General features: G+C 39.0%; 3 protein-coding genes across 5 annotated transcripts in view; 1 reads left to right on the top strand and 2 right to left on the bottom strand.

Annotated features, from left to right (window-relative positions):
* The window catches only part of inpp4b (inositol polyphosphate-4-phosphatase type II B), a 207159-nt gene extending 198013 nt beyond the window's left edge, over positions 1-9146 (top strand). The window contains exon 24 of the mRNA XM_046415830.1: positions 9062-9146. Within this exon, the coding sequence (XP_046271786.1) occupies positions 9062-9131 (70 nt within the window). The 3' untranslated portion in view covers positions 9132-9146. The remainder of the gene's footprint in view (positions 1-9061) is intronic.
* Positions 1927-11053, bottom strand: LOC124073671 (interleukin-15-like). Its single transcript, XM_046416072.1, has 6 exons — positions 10740-11053; positions 4808-4890; positions 4239-4326; positions 4005-4049; positions 3372-3500; positions 1927-3070 (listed from the first exon to the last, which is right to left on the bottom strand). The coding sequence occupies exons 1-6, from the start codon at positions 10806-10808 to the stop codon at positions 2957-2959; spliced, it is 528 nt and encodes a 175-aa protein (XP_046272028.1). The 5' UTR covers positions 10809-11053; the 3' UTR covers positions 1927-2956.
* Positions 11054-11181: 128 nt separating this feature from the next.
* Positions 11182-19243, bottom strand: znf330 (zinc finger protein 330). Of its 3 annotated transcripts, none has more exons than XM_046415999.1 (10): positions 19143-19243; positions 18537-18713; positions 18416-18435; positions 17750-17820; positions 17018-17094; positions 15871-15997; positions 15682-15786; positions 15483-15529; positions 13604-13721; positions 11182-12855 (listed from the first exon to the last, which is right to left on the bottom strand). In XM_046415999.1, the coding sequence occupies exons 2-10, from the start codon at positions 18654-18656 to the stop codon at positions 12575-12577; spliced, it is 966 nt and encodes a 321-aa protein (XP_046271955.1). In that variant the 5' UTR covers positions 18657-18713; positions 19143-19243; the 3' UTR covers positions 11182-12574. The 3 variants fall into 3 exon arrangements, with proteins under 3 accessions (XP_046271955.1, XP_046271964.1, XP_046271972.1); XM_046416008.1 differs by having other exon boundaries at positions 18537-18747; positions 19143-19195; XM_046416016.1 differs by lacking the exon at positions 19143-19243 and adding an exon at positions 18802-19096.
* Positions 19244-20129: the final 886 nt, after the last annotated feature.

Here is a 20129-nt window from a genome sequence, read left to right on the forward strand (position 1 = left end):
TTTTAAAACATCTTCTGAACCATAACTCAGTCCTCTGCCTTTTTTTTTTTTTTTTGTGCTTTCTGTTTAAGCAATCCTCCCTTCAGCAGTAAATCATGCAGCACACCACTACTGGCAAAGCAGTGAGGAGGTGATGGCCCGGCCTGGCAGTGAGTGTTGCCTCTTAGCTATGAAAACTAGAAATATTTGGTTCAGACTCATCAAACAAACTGCCGGAGAGGTTCTGAAGTTTGTGTGAACCTAAAGTTCATTTCTCGTCCGCTAATTGTTTTGTGTTCGTGCTACCCTAACCCTAGTCATTCAGTTATTCATGGATTTGATTCTTGTGTTGACCATTAGATTACAGTTAGCATGCTTGCAGTTTGTTTGGGCGCGTGAGATTGACAGGCGGTGCAGCGATGCAGTCGTTGTATCGGTCCATTGTAGTAAAGAGGGAGCTGAGCCGAAAGGTGAAGGTCTCAATACCAGTCAATCTACGTTCCTACCCTCACCTATGGTCATGAACTTTGGGTCATGACTGAAAGAGCGAGATCTCGTATACATGCAGCTGAAATGAGCTTCCTCCGCAAGGTGGCGGGGCGCTCCCTTAGGGATAGGGAGAGGAGCTCTGTCACCCGAGAGGAGCTCGGAGTAGAGCCGCTGCTCCTCCACATCGAGAGGAGCCATTTGAGGTGGCTCGGGCATCTGTTTCGGGTGTCTCCTGGACGCCTTCCTGGGGAGGTGTTCCGGGCATGCCCCACCGGGAGGAGGCCCCAAGGAAGACCCAGGACATGCTGAAGGGACTATGTCACTCGACTGGCCTGGGAACGCCTTGGGGTCCACTCGGAAGAGCTGGAGGAAGTGTCTGGGGAGAGGGAAGTCTGGGCATCCCTGCTCAAGCTGTTGCCCCCGCGACCTGGGGCTGGATGAAGCGGAAGAAGATGAATGGATGGATGGACGTTTGTTTGTATCTCTTACCTTTCAATTCAATTCTTTGGATAAAAGTATTCAGCCTTGACTGGACCTCTGGAGTGATTCCAGCTTTGTCAAATTCCTCTGCCAGTCACTGATATAAGTTGCTAAGCTTTCTTCCATGCTGGTCATGTACAATCTTCAGCAAACTGCTAAACTTGAGACCCAAGCTTGACCCAGGACACAAGTCTTTATTTTTCTTTTTTTCACCAACGCCATGCATTGACAAAGGTTCGTCTCTGTGTCTCCTTGAAACCCATGACACCCATGGACACAGACAGTTGGCACAGTCAGAGGGAAAAGAGAAAAATTCTTGATAAAATACATTTTTAAAATAACCAAACCTCAAGCCAGCCTACTGCTTGTCAGTGCAAAGGCGTTAAGGTCAGATCATTCTGAGGCTAAAATGTTATACTGTCGGTTTGTACAGAGTGCAGTTTGTGTTTTTAAATTACAAATTTCTTTTGAATACAGTTTTTATACCAGTATTTTGAATTTTATTTTAATAGATTTGATGAGCAAGTATTTGTAATTTTTAACCAAATACTTTCTCATTTATTTGTGCCCATTTCTGTTCCTCATTACAACAATTTTTTTCCTGATGTGACCGAGCCTGTTGAACAGTCAACGTTCAGTTGCCATCAAAGAAAAGCCCACAACCTCGGGATCTTTAACAGCATCATCCTATGAGTCTTCTACAACAGAAAGCTTTCCGACCTGGTCGATCTCCACGAACCCGTTTTCTTGAACATCAGCGTGAACAGAGGAATACAAGAGAGTCATGATGATTAATGAGCGCACATCCTGCAACAACCTGTCCAACCTGAGAGAACACGAGTGCGAGCTGATCCTGATATCTTAACTGGTGTGGTTTGGTGGCAGGTTTTTGTCACAATTTCTCCAATTTCAAATATCAAGCAGAGCATCGTATCACGGGACCAGTGAAAACTCTACACCAGTGAAGACAAAGGGATAATCATTTTCTCGACTTTTAATGCTTGTGACCTGCTGCTGTGGACCAACGTTTTCAAGATTGGGTCAAGATTTTGTGCTTATCGTGCAAGAGGACACGTGCTTGTGTGAACACATGGTGCAGTTAAGTGAAGAAGACTGCTAACAAACAAACATGGTTGGCTCACAGGGAACAAAAAAAACAAAAACACAGACACACCCTTATTCTTTTGAATGGACCTGTGCAGAGGTGCACAACTTGGACATTGCAGGCTTCCAAAAACAACAACAAAAAACATCATTCAGCTGTCAAGAAATACATCCGAGCACACATACCCGGTAGAATACTTTTGTAACATGAGTACTGTGTTTCTACAGTTTACCTCGTGATTGAAAAGTAGCGTTACTGCCACTGCGATAACTTTCCAGAGTTGGTTTGGTGTCTGATAATCTTTGAACTCATGGGTCTGTTACTCAGAGCAGGCTTTCTGTATCATATTACATGTCAATCTGGTATATGAAACAAGACCAACACAGCCAGCTGCTTGGGTTGTTTTCAGTCTGAATGCCCACTAACATCAAATATAAACATAAGTGTTTACCATATATATATATATATATATATGATTATTTTAAACACCTTTAACAAACAAGAATCAGAAAAAGGAAATAAAATGAAATTGGGATATTATTTACTAGGGTTAGCAACAGTTCTTATGATAAAGGAATTGATGAGGCGTATAGTGCATAATAGGTATTATATTGAGCAATGTTTAGCAATGAGCTTAATAATGTACATTCTTATATATACAGAACATGCTGCTACTGTATGATACTTCATGACACGCCTTTCAAAACTACAACTGAAAGGCAGAGTCTGACACAGTGACACAGAAACATGCAGTGACATGTAGTCACTGTTATATTACACATCAAACTCAGCGAGTATACAATACAGGACAGCTTGGTTCGTCACAAATGGACAAAATAAGAGCCACAAGTCTTTACAAATCTATACAAATACACATTCATAGCTTATATTATTTACATCATTTCACATGTCAGAAGTCTTCTGTTGTACGTTCCTCTCTTCCAAAAGGTTATTTAGCCTTTCCAGGAATACTGTAATATTTTTAAGTGAGTATGCTTCACATGGTGGACAGCCAACCTACGATGTATAAGAGAGACAATAAAACGTTAACTTTGAGAAAATTCATTTATAAAAAAAATAAGAGAATAGAAAACATAAATGAAAGTTAATGACACTGATGCTTTATGTATTGCAGTGTGTTGTACTGATGGTATAATAATGTATGATGAGCCATGCGGACAGTTGTCCACACATTGTTAGTTATTAATATCAGCTGAATCATCAGTTATGTAAAAATGAGAGTTTAACAAGTGAACAGATGAAGACAGACGAGGACAGACAATTAAAGGAGGATTATGTAAAAAAAAAAAGGACTTACAGGATCCACTATAAGCTGTTCGTTAAAATCAATGATGCAATCAACGTTATTGTCCACAATTTCCTCTTCATCGATGACCATTATCAGCTCCAACATGTAACATCTGAGTGACACATTTATACAGTTCTCCTAGGAGAGGCAGAAATGTGTCAGTATGTAGGCCAGATAGAGGCGTCGTTAAACTGACACAGTAAAAACTATGTGGTACCTTTAACGGTTAGAAACAAGAATTCCAGTGTTTCGTAAGGCTCACAGCTCGCAAATCAAAACGTGAGGTGAATTCTGTCTTGTGCCGATCCCTTTTATTAGTACCACAGCTCTCCTAACTGGACAATTATTGTGCTGCAGTTCAATTATTGGGCAGCACGAGAGGAAAACTCAGAGCATCCAAGTCATCAGGATTCACCTGCTTGGGACGGTGACAGATTCTATAACACGCCCAGGTTTTGGCTGTAAATACTTTCTTGTCACGCCACTACTCCTTTTCATAGGATTTTCTGACAATAAGAAAACTACCGCATATCACCGACTTTATCCTTTAAATTTCAAATGGCTTTGTAACATAGTTGCTTCAAGCAAACAGACATTTCTTTTCACCTTTTTCCTAACTTGAAAATTTATACATGCACTTACTTTAATGTCATTAGCTGACGGAGCATACAGCATTGCATCAGATTTCTGAAAATGGATAAAGAACAACAAATTAATTATGGCAGAACGATTAAAAAAATATAATTAGACAAATAATATTTTCAAGCATTAAGCAAAAAAATAAAGGACAGTGTCAACAAAGTATCAGTAAGCATAACTATATCATTTCTACAAAAAAATATCCAAAATTTTACTTTATTTGATACCTTCTCTCACCTCAATGGTGTGAATCAACTTTTCCAAGCAAATCTGTAGGTGTTCTGTATCAGTCACAGAAGCAGAACACGTATATGCACTCAAGAAGCTTTAAGAGAGCGAAGAGACAATGATTACAACACAAGACATATTATTCATTCATCTTTTGGGGTTTTTGCAGCAGTGCTTGTGAAAGCAGACAGATGTTTAACATCTAGTTTGTAGGAGCATCAGATACTGATGCTTTACTCAACAGTCTTTTGCAAACATGTTGATGTTCTGTTGGTGTGGTGCTCCAGTAGGTACATAAAAGCCATCCCTTCATATGTAGATAAAAAGTGATTGACTTTCGATGAAACTTTCCCAGCATAAGTTCATTTTTTTCCATTTAACATGAATATAAATTTTTAAAAAAGATATTTGCGGTGTTACATTTTTTTATTCTACTTTCCCTTATAAATAATGTAGACTATCTGACTGGGGTTTTTTTTTTCTAGCTACACTGGTGATAAAAACATTTCCATTTTTAAGTAGGATAACAATTATGTAACTTTCGGACAGGACAGACATGTCACATGCTGTATGCCTACCTCAGAACAAAGAAACAAAGCCAGACCTGAGTTTTGTGACTCTCTCGGCACAGGCTACAGGTCGACTGGAACTGGATGCCTCTCTAGAAATAACACAAGGAAATGTTAGCATGTCATCCTTCGGGTTATTTTGTCAAGCTCGAATGAGACTGTTCAGAGAGGAAGTGCGGGTTAACAAGGTCAATTTTACCTTGATGCAACATTATAAACATATTTTAAAGGTCAGACATGCGCGTGTAAGACCCAAAACAACCAAACAAAAAGTTTTTATTTCAATTACTTTTGTTTAAAATAAAAAATAATAACCATCTGCTGTAACCAGTAAAACCATTTCAGTTTTCAGTAGTTTGTTCAGTAAATGCGGTTTGGCTCTGAATTGTCCCCCAAGACAGAGACATTCAAAGACATTTTGACTTCAGCTGCATCTCTTAAATCACACACTGCACAAGGCATTTATTTTTTTCACTTATCATTATGATTTTGAATGAAAGGCATAAAGTTATTTCTGCTGTCTCACTTCACTTGGGAATTTCATCATTTGCCTCTTTCTTACTAAGGTAACAAACTGACTGGTCAAACAGCACTGTTCTCCAGGCAGACTCTCTCTCTGTCTGACAGGGAAAATACAGTAAATGTTCCTCGTCTCTTGAGCTACTCATTATGAATGAGTGTTTAGTTTGAATTCCTGTAGACTCAAACGTGAGTGCTCTGCAAACACACGTCTTCTTATCCTGCCACTGCAGATCCACATTAGAAAACATCATCTTCAACAATCAGCTATTTGGTCTGAGCTAATCAACGTTTATGATATTCTATTTTTGCACTTTGGTCCTTCCTCCTGAATCAAGATGGCTGAACGTATATTTTATCCTTGTTCTTTTTGTAATCAGCTGCTTCATCAAGCATTTAACTATTGAAGTATACGTTCCAAATGTGACAACATAATTTATCCAGCCAACAGTCGAGATCTTCAGTTAAATTGAAGATCTCGGCTGTTGTTAAATGAAGATCTCACTAATGCCTGCCTTTGATTCCCTTTACTTCAGTTGTAGCCATAAAAAAAGCCATGATAGTAAGTCTGAGTGTGTTGGACTGATTGTATGTGATAAAGGGAGACTCATCATTTGATGTACTGAGACCATTGGATTTTTGGCATTTTTGCTTAGACATCACTGGAACAATGAAGCAGTATATCAAAATAGTTACTGATTAATTCGGTACATAACTCAGCTAATTGTTTCCACTCCCAAAGAATCCCTTTCTGTGTATTCAGGGTTTAATGTGGTGACTGTGGGAGTAACTGTTGGCTCAGGCTGAAATCTGCAGACTCAGGCAAAGCCGCAACTGCATCTCATCCCTGAGTTAATCTTCAATGTAAACTGTTAGCTGACCCTGTTGGAGTTGTGAAATAGAAGCAGAGTATACATGGATGTACAGTTTTATTTACACAGCCCCCCTCACTGAGCCCTGTTGGCCTCTTGCTCTCATTCTGTTGAGTTCACATTGCAGCGTTTTACAATACATCATCTGAGGAGGAGCCATGTGAATCCATCCATAGCCATCTGTTGGCATGTTATAGTGTGAAGCAGATTGTGGACTCAGTTAAGATCAGTTTTTATCTAAAATTGTCAGATTGACCAACCCTGAAGTCAAGCTGCAGACTGACCACTCACTTACAGGACAGGGTGTCACTCGATTTGAAAGAAAGTGCAGAGATCTGTTATGCCCATTAAAGGCAAACTGAGGTTTGCCTCAGTTACTTCCAGTAGCTTACTTCCAGTAAGGAAAGAAGTTACTTCCAGTAACTTCTGTTTTTATCCTGTTGTCATGAAGAACATCTGGTTTCCTCTGCAGACCTAGATTTGCCAATCTGTTTCAAAATATTTCCACAGTAACAATTTTTCACTTTACTAGCACGACAGAGGAATCCATCCAGATGAAAAACAGAGGACTCATAAAAATCTTAACTGTACAGGCTTAATTTATGAGGGCTTGTCTCCTTTTAATACTTACATTCTTCATTCTTGACTATTATTATTATTATTATTATTATTATTATTATTGTAGTAGTAGTAGTGGTATCAGTTATATTATTAATTTGGTTTATTCACTGCAATAAATGAATGACTTCAATTTTAATAATGACTTGTTTTTAGTCATTTTTCATCCCTTTGTTTTAGTGTTTGTCTCTTGGCGGTCATTTTGTGATATGAGCTAACAGGGCCCGTGCCACCCTCACCTCCTGCGCTCTGGCTCCGCCTCCGCCTCCACCTTCCTCACACTGTCATCCCCGTGCAGTGAGTGTTTGTGACGCAAAACATCTGTGAGCCCTTTGAAGGGTGTGAATCAGCACGAAGACTATAAGTTTTTAAATAGCCTTTGATTTAATCAACCGATTCGAGTTTGAGGTGTGAGCTGTACAAATCATTGTGCCTTACAGTCCTTTTGTGCTTCCGTTCAGGTTGTGGCTGTTCACAGTTCACAAAATGTACAGGTTTGACAGCAATGTGGTTGTGTCTTGTTCAGCCACAGAATTTAATATAAGTGCGTCGCCTTGGAGAGGTCTTTGACTCACCGAACAGAAATGGTACATGTGCCATGCCTCAGGTAGAAAGGACAAGGTGTCCTGTTTGATGAGTTAACACTTTGCGCAATATTGGACTGTGTTGGATTAAGGCTGTAAAATCTTGAACTGAGAGGTTATAAAATAGCTATTCTCATTATTGATTAATGTGCCATCGAATCAGACTGATTTTGCCAAAGCAGACAAACCACTTTATTTGATTTTTTCCAAAATCCAAACATATTCAAAACAGAGAAAAGTTGTAGATTCTCTCATTTATGAAGCTGAAACCAGCAAATATTTGGCATTTTTGCTTTAGAAATGAAGATGTTAAAAATTGTGTTTCTGTTAACCCACTGCTATTGTTAAAATGAAGCACTTACTACGTCCTGACTCTAACATGAAGTAACACGCCGTGCTTAAGACAAAGTGGTCAGTCTGGGACAGTAGCATTGTTGAGATGTTTAGACTGCCTGCATGACCCTGAGGTGATGTTGGAAAGTGGAAGCACAACAGCTTTGACAGCGGCTGTGTGAAAAGCAAGGCACTTGACGATGAGTCAGTGTTTTCCAAGTTGCGATCGCTGCAAAGCGTTAGGCACAGTGCATTTTCATTCAGGCTTTATTTTCATGTTGTTGTTAATATTTATTTAAACTCACTGACTGTCATAATTGGTTTCACTTTGAATTATTCAAAAATAAGAAGCATGCAGGCCTTTTCTTTTATGGCAGTAGAAACACCTCAGTGTAAAAGGCTGTATACTCCACACTGTGAGAGAGTTATCGCACTTGAAGTATCAGTAGTAAAAACACTCATCATAAGGAAGAAGGCCCCCTGCAATACTGTTATACTATAATGTGTTGACAGTAACTGTGACATAAACAGCAAAACTGCATTCCAGTTTGCAAAACAGTAAATTTGTGTGGGCTGCAGCTAATGATAATTTCCATTGTTGATTTATCTCCCAGTTATTTTCTTAATTAACTGACGTCTTCAACGGTCTTTCCAACAATCCAAAGCCCCCAAATATTCAGTTAAATATCTTTGAAGATTAAAAAAAAAACAAAAAAAAAAACGTGAGAAGCTGAGCCAAGTGCATTTTTGCAATATTTGATGATCAAAGTAGTTGCATATTAATTTTCTATTGAACAAATGATCAGTTAATCAACCTATAATTTGTGCTCTCAGCCACCACAATCACATACTGGAGTCTGAAAAGAAAACAGGAGAACGAGAACAACAACAACAAAAAAACCCAAACATCATAAACAAACATGCAGCCATTTGTGGTCATAAACTGATAAAGAAAATAAAATGAGTACGTCTGTTTACGCCTCCATATCCCACGTGCCAGTTAAAACCTGACCAGACACTTTAAGAAAAAAACTGTCCTGAAACGCTTCACTACAGTCCGAGTGAGCCTCATGTTGTCCATGTTGTCACATTCCTTACCTTTCAGACATCTGAAAGGTAAGGAGGACTGAATGAAAAGAATCAGAAATCATGAACGGTTCACTGATCACTGAAACAAACCGGTGGAGAAAAACTGTAGCTGGTCAGGATGATTTTAAAGATGCGTCCATGACATGTTTTTGAAGCGTGGAATAATAACTCTTGTCTGATGTTGTTTTTATGAAAAAGCTGTGATATTACAAACTGTGCATACAGTATTGTGCCTGTCTTAAATTCAGATTTAATAGGAGGAACCTTCCCAGGAGACTCAGCGTCCTGCCCAGTGAAGCTTCTGGTTTGAGTGGATGAGACTGACGTTGAGCTGCGCAGGTCAGTCGACAACAACATCTCATTTTTATTTTATTTTTTTAAAAAAAAGATAACTGTGTGTTTGCTATGCAAGATTAGAATCTACAGAGTGACTCGAACAAATGTAACTCACTTCATTTACTTGAACTTGTACTTCATACTTGAGTATTTCTGTATTGTGCTACTTTATATTTCTTTTCCGCTATGTTTATCTGACAGCTGTAGTTATTTGCTATTTTGCAGGCTGACAAGCTACACATAAAACATAAGAAATATATGTAACATGTTTTATTTTTTAGATTAAACTATCCAACAATATATAAATTAGTAAGAATTTGCTCCTCCTTGACGGCAACATTGAAATGCTGCTTTCAGTATACTATTAATAACTTGTGATGTGTTATTAATTACAATACAATAATATTAACATAACACTAATCATATAATACCCTGAAATTCAGCATAGAAATTACTTTTTATTACTGTTAAAACTTACTACTCTTACCGAAGACTTTGAATTATAAGACAATAAAAATAATAACTATAATAAAGATTATTTATAAAGCACCTCTCCAAACTAACATTACAAGGTGAAGTTTTCACATTCATCTGCGCAGGTTTAAATTTCTTTGGAGTCCAAACAGGCTTCAGTATGCAACTCAAAGAAACGTGATGTCCAAACGTTCAGTGCAAAGCTTAAACTTTTCAAATGAACAATATCTGTATGTTCATAAATTCTGAATTTAGGCGGCACAGGGAGAACATGCAAACTCCCAGACCGGGACTCGAACCAACAACCCTTTTTACTGCGAGGCGACACTGGTTATTCAATCACTATTCCAACTGAAGTATTCGTACACGTTTTATAACTTATGTGGAGGGAAACGTTTTAAAATGCTGCTTTGAAGCTAACGCATCAATAATAACTCAGTAAATCCTCTTCTGTACGTTATACTAACCAGCAGTGTGTAAAACAGCTCACCTACAACTGGCTACATGTTGACAAATTACAACACTGCAACAACAATATCCAATATTACCATGTGTTTCTGCATTAATTACTGATACTACTTCGCAGTATTTTTCTGTTAAGTTTGAATGCAGTACTTGTCCCAGGGTAGGCTTTCCCTCACTGTAGCATTCCTTCGTCCCCAACACGCCGAACAGCTGTTGTCATTTGTTTATCGGTGTTTCCATAAACATCTCGGCCGCGAACACGTAGGAGGAGGGGCTTGTGGCACCAGGTCACGTCCTCCGCATCAAACTGAAAGTGAAACTTGACCAGTGACAGTCGTCTGCGGCTGTTGCGTTTGCCTTAATCAGAAGAACCATATTGATGCACGAATCGCCGACAGCAGCTGAAACGTCTCCGTGAAATCACGTGGATCGGCGAGCCGACACACCTCAGATCATTACGCGCTGATTTTTGTGCCGCGCTGGTGTGAACTTTGTCACCCCTCTGACTTATTAAAGAAAAGAAAAAAAAAAGCATGTAGGCCTGCTCTCATTGCAAATCTCAACCTGAAGTGTCGTAAAGCTACAGGTTTGTTACACCTCCACCACGCACACGCACGCACACACACACACACAGGCGGAACGGGAGCCTACCGCTCGCTGGTGTCCGGGACATGTGGACTGGACGAGGACGACCGGGAGCGCCGTCATGAAGTCTGTCATCTGCGCAGCGGCAGCAGCTGCTCTCCTATCCAGCGGAGCAGTCGGTCAAGATCACATTTTTGCATTTCACGTGTTGTTTCAAAGCCCCTTTGTCTCATTGATCGGAGTCCGGGATTGCTTTTTGACGCTAATTACGAGCGCGAGTGCGGTTCAGATGTCGCCCCAGTGCCCTCCCCGCACACACGCCCTGATATAGTCATGCCGAGCTGAAGTTCACTCCTCCTCTGATTCGTCACTTTGATACACACAAGTACGCGTCGGGGTAGCTGCTCAGAGAGAACTTTGCAAACTGTAGGGATTAACAGCAGCAGTGAGTCAGTCATCGAGCCGAATCAAACAACTTGGGCATTTAATTTGAAAATGCTCCGTCAACTAGGATTTAAGTATTTATTGGCACTTAACACAAAACATGTCTCAACAAATGCTGCTGATTACAAATCAGGTCATGCTGCTTGGGCATTTGTGCTGCACTGAAGCAGGGTAAACCCAGTGAATTTGCGCAATGAGCTGCACTTTAACAGTTACTATTATAAAGATGGGACAATGACTTTTGATTTCACGCTGACCCGGGAGCAGCAGAAGGCCCCATATTCATCACGGAAAAGTTTGTTTGCAGTGATTTCATTAACTGCTAATTTATCTGGGAATATACACCACTGAACTATAATAGATACTCAAATCACGACCCCTCAAGGATCGTTATGATGCATTCTTGAGTTGCAATGAGAGACAGTTGGCTTCACACATTCAGGGCTCTAGCAGTAATAGTCCCATCCATTTTCTGCACACGGTGTCAGATGGCTGACACATCCGATGCTCGGATGATCATGAAACTTTTCCAGCTGCATCATCAGCACAAAACGTGACTGACTGCATAAGAAAATATCACTGATTGACAAATAAAACACAAGTAGAGAAGTTAACTCCGACTCCCATGGTGCATTTCTGTAAGATCACTGACCTTAAAGCTCTGTCACTTTCACTAACAGTGAAAACAAACAAGTTATTTTTTTAAATACTGACCAAACCGCAGCCTCGGTAAATTCACTTTCAGCTTGTAGGTCAAGTTTGGTTAAATCTGTAAACCTTCTACCATTGTTCTTTACAGCTGCAACAACATAACTACATGCTGCAGCTGTTACTACACATATGGATTACACAGGTCTTGTAGTATTTAGAAACACCAACCGCCAAACTGGCTGAAAAATAACAAGATACCTTGAAAACAAAGTTGAACTAACTAAAACTGATTGATTAAATGTAGAAAGAGAAAGAAAGAAAACTGACGTGCAAAATCACCGTAAGAAAACCTACTTCAGGAGCCAGCAGCTGCTCCTCCGTCACACTCCTATTGCCTGTCTGAGTCAAAATGTACACGGTGCACATTCCTAAAGAAAACTGTGACACCACAAAACAGGAGTTTACAGCTAATTTTGGTGTTTTGGGCATCTCAGTGCATCAATCCAGCCTGGAATGAAACAACAGAAGTTATCTCGTCTCATCATCTCTTCCAATGTATCGAAAATATTTAGTATCAAAAACTTTCTTATTATTTGAGTGCATTGTTTTATTTTCTAGTTCTATTGGAAAAGGTATGAGTACAATGTGGGTATCTCATTGGCAACAGTATGGTGTTCTTGAATTCTTCTTCTGTTTGTCACTATCAATTCTTGTAACCTGTAACAAGTGAACATCCACTGAGGACCATCTGGATCTGTGGGACTGTCCGCTCCACCTGTACACACTCCTCCGGTCTCCGACTTAGCTTAGGCGCTCCCTTCCAGTTTAAGACCAGTCATGGAATCAGCAGCCTTTTCCTCATCATCTTCCTCCTCCTCCTCCTCCTCTTCATCATCCTCTTCCTCTTCCTCCTCATCATCCTCCTCATATTCATCCTCATCATCGTCATCATCCTCCCCATAGTCATCCCGCTGCTCTCCGCCTCCAGATGCTAAGTTCTTCCAATATGAATCGTACCCCGACGCTCCGTCATTGTAATCGTCGTATTCATCGGCACCAGTCTGGCGGCCGAATTTCAACGTCCGAGCTGCAGGGAACAAAATGTGACGTTAGTAACTTATGTTTAATCACAGTAAACATGAAGCATTAGTGATGAAGTTAGTATATTCCAGCACACAAACATAAGAGGTGGAAGAAGCAGACTCTCGGTGAGTTCAGCAGTGAGACCAATCAGGATGAAGAAGAACTAAAAAATATATATTTATATATCAACCATGAAATGTATTGAAAAGTTAATTTTAGGACAGCCCCCGCTTGTGCTTCTCATAGCCTCTGAGTCTCAAAGCTAAATCTTTTTCCTGTAATATCAGCAAATGTACAAGATCCAGAAGCTTGTTTAATAACAGTTACAGCTGGACCCTAAAAGGCATTTCCACAATCCTGACGAACGACTCTGCACAATGCATGATAAGGACATTGTACAAATACCATTTTTAGGTGAAGAAAAAGTGGTGCAACAAAGGAGACGGGTTAAAAATCATTTCAGCTGCTAAGTGCTGCTCTTCCATCCACGTGGTTTGAAGAGTCTGAGGATTCTTCTATCGTAGGTTGTCATACGGAGGGGACAAACAAGTTGATTTCTACTTCCCCTATTTATTTTTACGGGAAACAAAAGAGAATTTCTGAAAAACGTACCTGTTTTCACACACTTTCTGTTTTGTTTGAAAAAATCGTGATACAGCAGGGAAACTGAGGCTGCTCTGACTTCCTCTAAGCGGCAGATTTACTGGAAACAGCAGCTTGCAGTAGTGTTAAAGGCTGTGTGTGAGACTCACTGGACATGCTGAGGTCTTTGGTCTCCTGGGTCTCGTGACCACATTTGGGGCAGGGTGGGGCTTTTCCTTTCTCCTGTTTGAAGACCTTACTTTTAGCGTGGTCATCGCAGTAACACGCCTGAGAGGAGACAATTGAACAAAGGTTAAAAAAAACTTGACATGGAAATACTGATAGCACACACACTTCACATCTTGATATACAGTTTTAAATGTGGCTTAGAACACGAGAATGAAATCTCAATGGCTGAAATCTCGGGCTTGTTTGGACAAGTAAGCACATTCATCATAATGTCTTCCTTTACTCTTGCATCAAGTGCAGAACTTCTCCCCTGCCCTGTTAAGGATTCACCCGCTCTGTTCTCCTCCTGCGCACTTTGATAAAGCTCTTTTGATCATTCATGTTTCCATTTCATGTCTCTGTGACAACCAAAGTGTTTTCTTACAAAGGCTGAATGACAGTTCAGACTATAGACTTTGTGCTTTAAATCAGCTTATCACACTGTTACAGCACATACTTTACTGTTAAGATTCTGTTGTTTTCCCCCCGATGGGAAAAATATCTCTGATGTGACCTTAATGATGTACAGGCATTTAAGAAAATGTTCAAATATGTCTAAACAAAACATTCCCACTGTGGTCATTCCTGCTTTCCTGTCCAGCCTGTGAAAATACTTCTATCAAATCCACAGTCCACTGCAAAGATGAGGGACAAACATAGTCTTTCTTCTTTCTTTGCAACAATTTCAGCTTAAGCCATAGCGAATAGGAGGACTTGCAGTCTTTTAAGTACGAGATGATGCCCCAATTAGATACCATTTCTTTGCTAATGGATGCTTCCCTTGGTAATTCTCTTGCAGGAAATACCAGCAAACAAATACATTCAATTTATTTATACCTTTAGCTGAACTTCAGGAGTGCCTTTTCACGCAGAGGCCTTACAGTGAGTCGTGTAAGGAAAGAATGTGTCTCAGTCAAGAGAGCATGAAGAATGATTACAATTGATGATTACAAAAACCTTTAAAATGTACACATGGGCATGTCAGTACACAACGTGTACAAAGTGAAGCTACAAAACTGCAGTGGATGTCTTGTGTTTGCTGAGATGTAATCTATATATGTTCACTGTTGCTTTTATTTTGCAGTTCCTTTTTCCAGGAAGTAAATATGTCAGTGTATTCTACTACTCAGCAAAAAGAAAATCTGTGTTTTCAGACACAGTTACAGTGTGTGTGTGTGTGTGTGTGTGTGTGTGTGTCTTGTCTGTGGTGTGAGTGGTTTCCCGGTTCCTTTGAAAGGTTGGTGTTTTTTCTTTCTTTTCTTTTGTTTTTGCTGCCCTTCCTTGTATGTTTTATGTAAAGCAAACTTAGTTCACTGAAATGCTGTATCAGTAAAAATTTAGTAATTTCTTGTAATTTTAACCATGTGCCAACACTTCCTCATCGCTAACGTCTTTTCATTGTTCATACATAAGAGAGTCTGCTGTAACTCAGTGAAGGAGAGGAAAAAACAAAACGAGCCCCAGGAAAAGACTTTGTCCTCCTTCCTCATCCAGTTTTATCTGATTGTAATGCCCTCTTGCTGCCGTTTAGTGGATAATGTTCTGTTTTTATTTAGTTTCAATTACTTGTTTCCTGAATTTCAGGAATATTTCCTGTTGTGGTGCAAATGTAATGCAAAAGCAAATTTTCATTTGACTCTGTTATGTGAGTAGGAGATGTAGGCTGTTGTTCTCTGTTGTGCAAACAATCCGTAATGTGTGTGTGATTTTATTCAAAGCTTACCCAAAGGTTTATACAAAGTACAGCCTAAGGAGCAGATAAACAGGTTCATAAAAGGTTGGACACAAAAAGTGTTTTTCTGAGATGAATCTTCTCCTCACCTTACAGCGCAGGCAGGAGTGTTGCCCCAGTCTATTACAGGAAACGCCTAAAATGGAAGGTGAGAAAATGCAAAACAAAAAATCACATTTACTCTTCCACATACACCCTCTAGATATTTCGCTCTCCTTTGAGGAAGATACACTTTACTTTCCCCATCAACCACAAAAATGACACTGAAAGGCAAACAGAATGACTCACATTTGAATGTTTCTGCCTGAAGGACTTGGCAGCTGGCCTGGTGCTCAAACTGATCATCCTCACAGAGGAAGTTTTGACAGAAGGAACAGCGGAAGATTCGCCCTCCTATTCAGGAAGTTAAAAGAGTCAGTAATGATCTTTAGTGTGACACTGACTGGGTAAGTCTGAATCAAACAGGGGGGCTCCTACCATGATCCCACACACTGCGATCACACTCGATGCAGTCTGCATCAGTCAGGGGACATGCACATGCATGGGTGCTCAGACATTTCCTGCTGTGGCACACCCAAGCTTCACAGAAGTCACATACTGCCCCCTAGTGGAAGAGAAAGAAAAGGTAAAAAATGATTTTTCATCATGTATTTTCTGAAACTAAAAGGACATAACCTGACATTAAGCAAAAAAATATATATAATACATAACAAGTTATTTTAACTGCTGCTACATGCCTTGTGATTTATTAAGTAGGACTCACTGATCACTGAGCCTCAGGCTGTCATTCATCACTTGCATACTGTACTTATTGTCATTATATTGTCACTGTCATTATTCTGAAAAACTATTATACAATGTTACACCATCATCTAAAAGTGGCCATAAATTTAAAGTCCTAATTAAACAATATTGCAACCCTTGCAAAAAGTGCACAGTTGTCATGTTGGCAAAGAGTAATGTTGGGCACATGCTCTCTAATAATCAGCTTCATGCACATTATTTGGACATTACCGCCCATATTTCACAATTTCAAGACATCATTTTTTGTGTACTTGTGCAATCTTGGACTTTTGTTGTTTGCTCACTCTACCCTATGCCACTGCAAACCAAATCTGCAGGATAGTGTACGACAAGTAGTTTGCTGACTCAGGGTTCTCAAAGTTCACTTATTCCTTGCTTGTGAACGACTGAGCCTCTCGAGCATGTCTTATGTTACCTATTAACCTGTTGACCTATGGGATGTTCTAAACAGGTGTTTTTGAACCATTCCACAACTTTCTCAGTCTTTTGTTGCCCCTGTCCCAACTTCTTTGAAACGTGTTTTCCGCATAAATTTCAGGAAAAGAATATATTTACAAAAATCTATGAAGTTGTTGAGGTAAAAATATTAAATGTATTGTCTTTGTACTGTTTTGATTTGACTATATGTCAGAATTTAAGCAAATTATCACATTCTCTTTTATTTGTGTTTTATTTGTGTTTTACAGAGTGTCCCAACTTCTTTGGAACTGGGATTGTATATGTACATTACTACAACAATCAAATGCCCCCATTAGGATTGATAAGTGTGAATGGGTCAGTAGTCGTGTGATTGTTTCAGTTCAGTTTGTTGCTAACTTACCACCATGGCCATTCCAGTGCTGTGGATCCCAGGATGTTTGATCACACAATCTGATGATTTCATGCACTTGGTTTTGCCTGACAACATAAGCATTTAACATTTTTTGTAAGATGTCACAACTTATTTTATTACCACAATATGAAGAGTCCAGATATGATTATAGCATATCTCAGATTATCATGATGCTAAACATTTTTTGCAGCACATAACAGGCCTGCCATGCTGTCTGCCAATGTCTCTTTTATGAGACCACCACGGGGGGCAAAGTAGATTTTTTACTATAAACTTCTACACTTACTGGCTTTCAAGGTGCAGTTCACTGATTTTACAAGAGGATCAACTTAGTTGTCATGGTTTAGTCTACTGAGTCTGTGAAAACAGTTGAAAGCCTATTCAAGTTTGAAAGATTAACTCTCTGATGAAGTCATCAAGATAATGTCAGCTTGGGCTTCAAAGCTATAGTGAAAATTACAAAATGGAGACGTGTACATTTACAGATGGTCATTTACAGTATCCTGATTTTCCAGGATCCAGAATTTCTGAAACTTGACTTGTTTCTCAGTACTAAAAGTCATCAGAGCTTGACCTTTGCTGCAATTAATTTGATCATTTCTGTTTAAAGGACAAGTCTGATGATATTTTTCTTATTATCAACAACTTCCATGAAAAGACCAAAACTTAAATGACATCTACATCTAATGCCATACAAACGTGGAGTTGCAATTTACTCACCACACTGAGCACAGACAGGCAGCTTCTGCACTGAGTTACAGAAGTAACAGAAAGCTCTGTTCTTCTGTTTTCTACCAGGTGACATTAGAAAGAGAGACATGTGTTTGTTAACTGCTTGACAAGTGTCAGTCTACTTATGAAGTACTCAGATCTTACACTTAAGTAAAAGTGGAAATAACACAATGTAAAAAAGAAATGCACCTTTAGAAGTTAAACTCCTGCATTCAAAGTGTTACTTAAATAAAAGTACAGAGGTGTTAGCATCAAAATATACCAAAAGTTGTAAGCACTCACTATGCAGAATAGCTATACACGCACCAATAGATTATAATTGGTAATCGCTAATAATGCAGCTCGTACATGTGAGTCTAATTTCAACTAATTTATACACTGCTGGGTAGCTCAATATAAAATAATGCATCATAATTTATTAGTTGAACTATATTTTGTAATAACGATGAGAATCTGCGAAGAAACTATTAACTAATGTTGTCAAACATATGTAACGTGAGCGCAAAGTGTAGAGTAGCGTAAAATGTAAATAATCAAGCAAAGTAATCCGAAATTGCACTGAAGTACCGTACTTGAAATGTAAATGTACTTAAGCTATATTCTACCACTACTTCCACCTGTATAAATGTTACATGATGAAATTCAATCGTTTACCTTTGACATTTGTCACATTCCTGCAAAAACAGAAGACAATAAAATCACAATGTAAGAAACGGTACTAAAGATGCGATGTTTTAAGCACTGCCATTACGTATTAGCCAGAGTAGCTACGTACCATGTTAAAATTGCAGGGGTGTTTGGCCACCTCGATATGCTCCCGGTTGGCTCGACTCTGTTTCTCTCGCTCCTTACGGCTCTCAGCCTTCTTCCGAGCACCGGTCTTCTTTTTCGGCATTTCTGCTTCAACAGGCCGCTGTCCACAGTGCTAACGGCTAATGTGACGTCCGGATGCCTGCAAACCGTGCAAACACAAAGTGTTGTCGTAGCTGTAGATACGTGAGGGTTAGCTGGTTTATGTCTGAGGGTTTAAGCTAACTCACAATGACTTTAAGTGACTTCAAGTGTTGTGTTTGACTTCTGTTTGTTAGTACACATGAAATCTAATCAGTAAAGTAAAGTCAGATGGTTAACACGCGTGACGCAATCTGAGATAACACCCAAAAAGTTTATAACGTTTTTATTAATGTTAAGTAGCTGTTAAGCCTACAGAAGCAGTCATTAAGCTGACACGTAGTCACATGGTAGGTAAATGAAATAAACTTTAGCCGTTCATATATGTTTAGCTTGCCGAGAAGTTATATTATTATTACTGAAAGATACATCGAAGTGTCAATAAAAAAAAATGTGTGATTTGTGTGAGTATGATTCGCAATATTTTTACCGTAATGATATGCAGCCCGATTTCCTCTAGGTCCAGTTAGCAATTCTGTCCGGATGAAACATTCGGTCGAACCTTTTGTTCCTACTTGCTTCCCTAAATTCAGTAAATGTTTGCTCTCATCTAGATTTAAACACGTATGGGTGTGCTCGGAGTCAAATCTAGACTTATCATAAACTGCAATGTGGGTGTCTAGTTTACAACACCACAATAAGGTTTTGTCTGCTCAAAAATAACTAATAAATAATAGTCAATAAATGATTCACCAGAGTTTATGTATCAGTAATAATACCTTGATAAAACACTTTCGAGCTGCTACGTTAAATAAGGACTATACTTATACTATATTATACTACTATAATACTATACAGACTTTCCCTCTCAGCCTCTCCACAATGTGCTGATCAGCTACAGGAGCTCGTCCAGAGACTCTTACTCCCACGATGCAACACAGAGCGACACAGGAAATCATTCCTGCCTGTTGCCATCAAACTGTTCACCTCTGCACTGTGACACATATACTTTTATATATACAATGTATATATATTACACATGTAAATACCTGTATGCTAAACTGGCTTCTTATTTATTTATTTATTTATTTCCTTTCTCAGAATGTTTAGGTTTTTTTATATTGTATTTGTCTTAGCCTATATATTCTACTCTTAGCCTATATATTCTATTTTTACTTAGCTTATATTTCTATTTTTTTATTCAACTTTTCATTTCATATTTTTTCATAAAATACCCTACCTATTGCTCCCGGGACCTGAGTCCTAATTTCATACCATAATCATGTAAATGTGAGCTGGTATGACAATAAAAGTTCCCTGATCCTTGATCATTTTTAGATTTTTACCACACATGTAAATACCTGCATTTTTTTTAATTTATATTTATCTTGTTGTTTATCCTATTTTTATATCTTTCCCTTTCTTTCTTGGTCGTCAAAACTGCAAGTGCAATGTCTGTGCAAAAAAGATTTTCTCC

This window comes from Scatophagus argus, chromosome 2 (genome assembly GCF_020382885.2).
Source record: "Scatophagus argus isolate fScaArg1 chromosome 2, fScaArg1.pri, whole genome shotgun sequence".
Lineage (NCBI taxonomy): Eukaryota > Metazoa > Chordata > Actinopteri > Scatophagidae > Scatophagus > Scatophagus argus.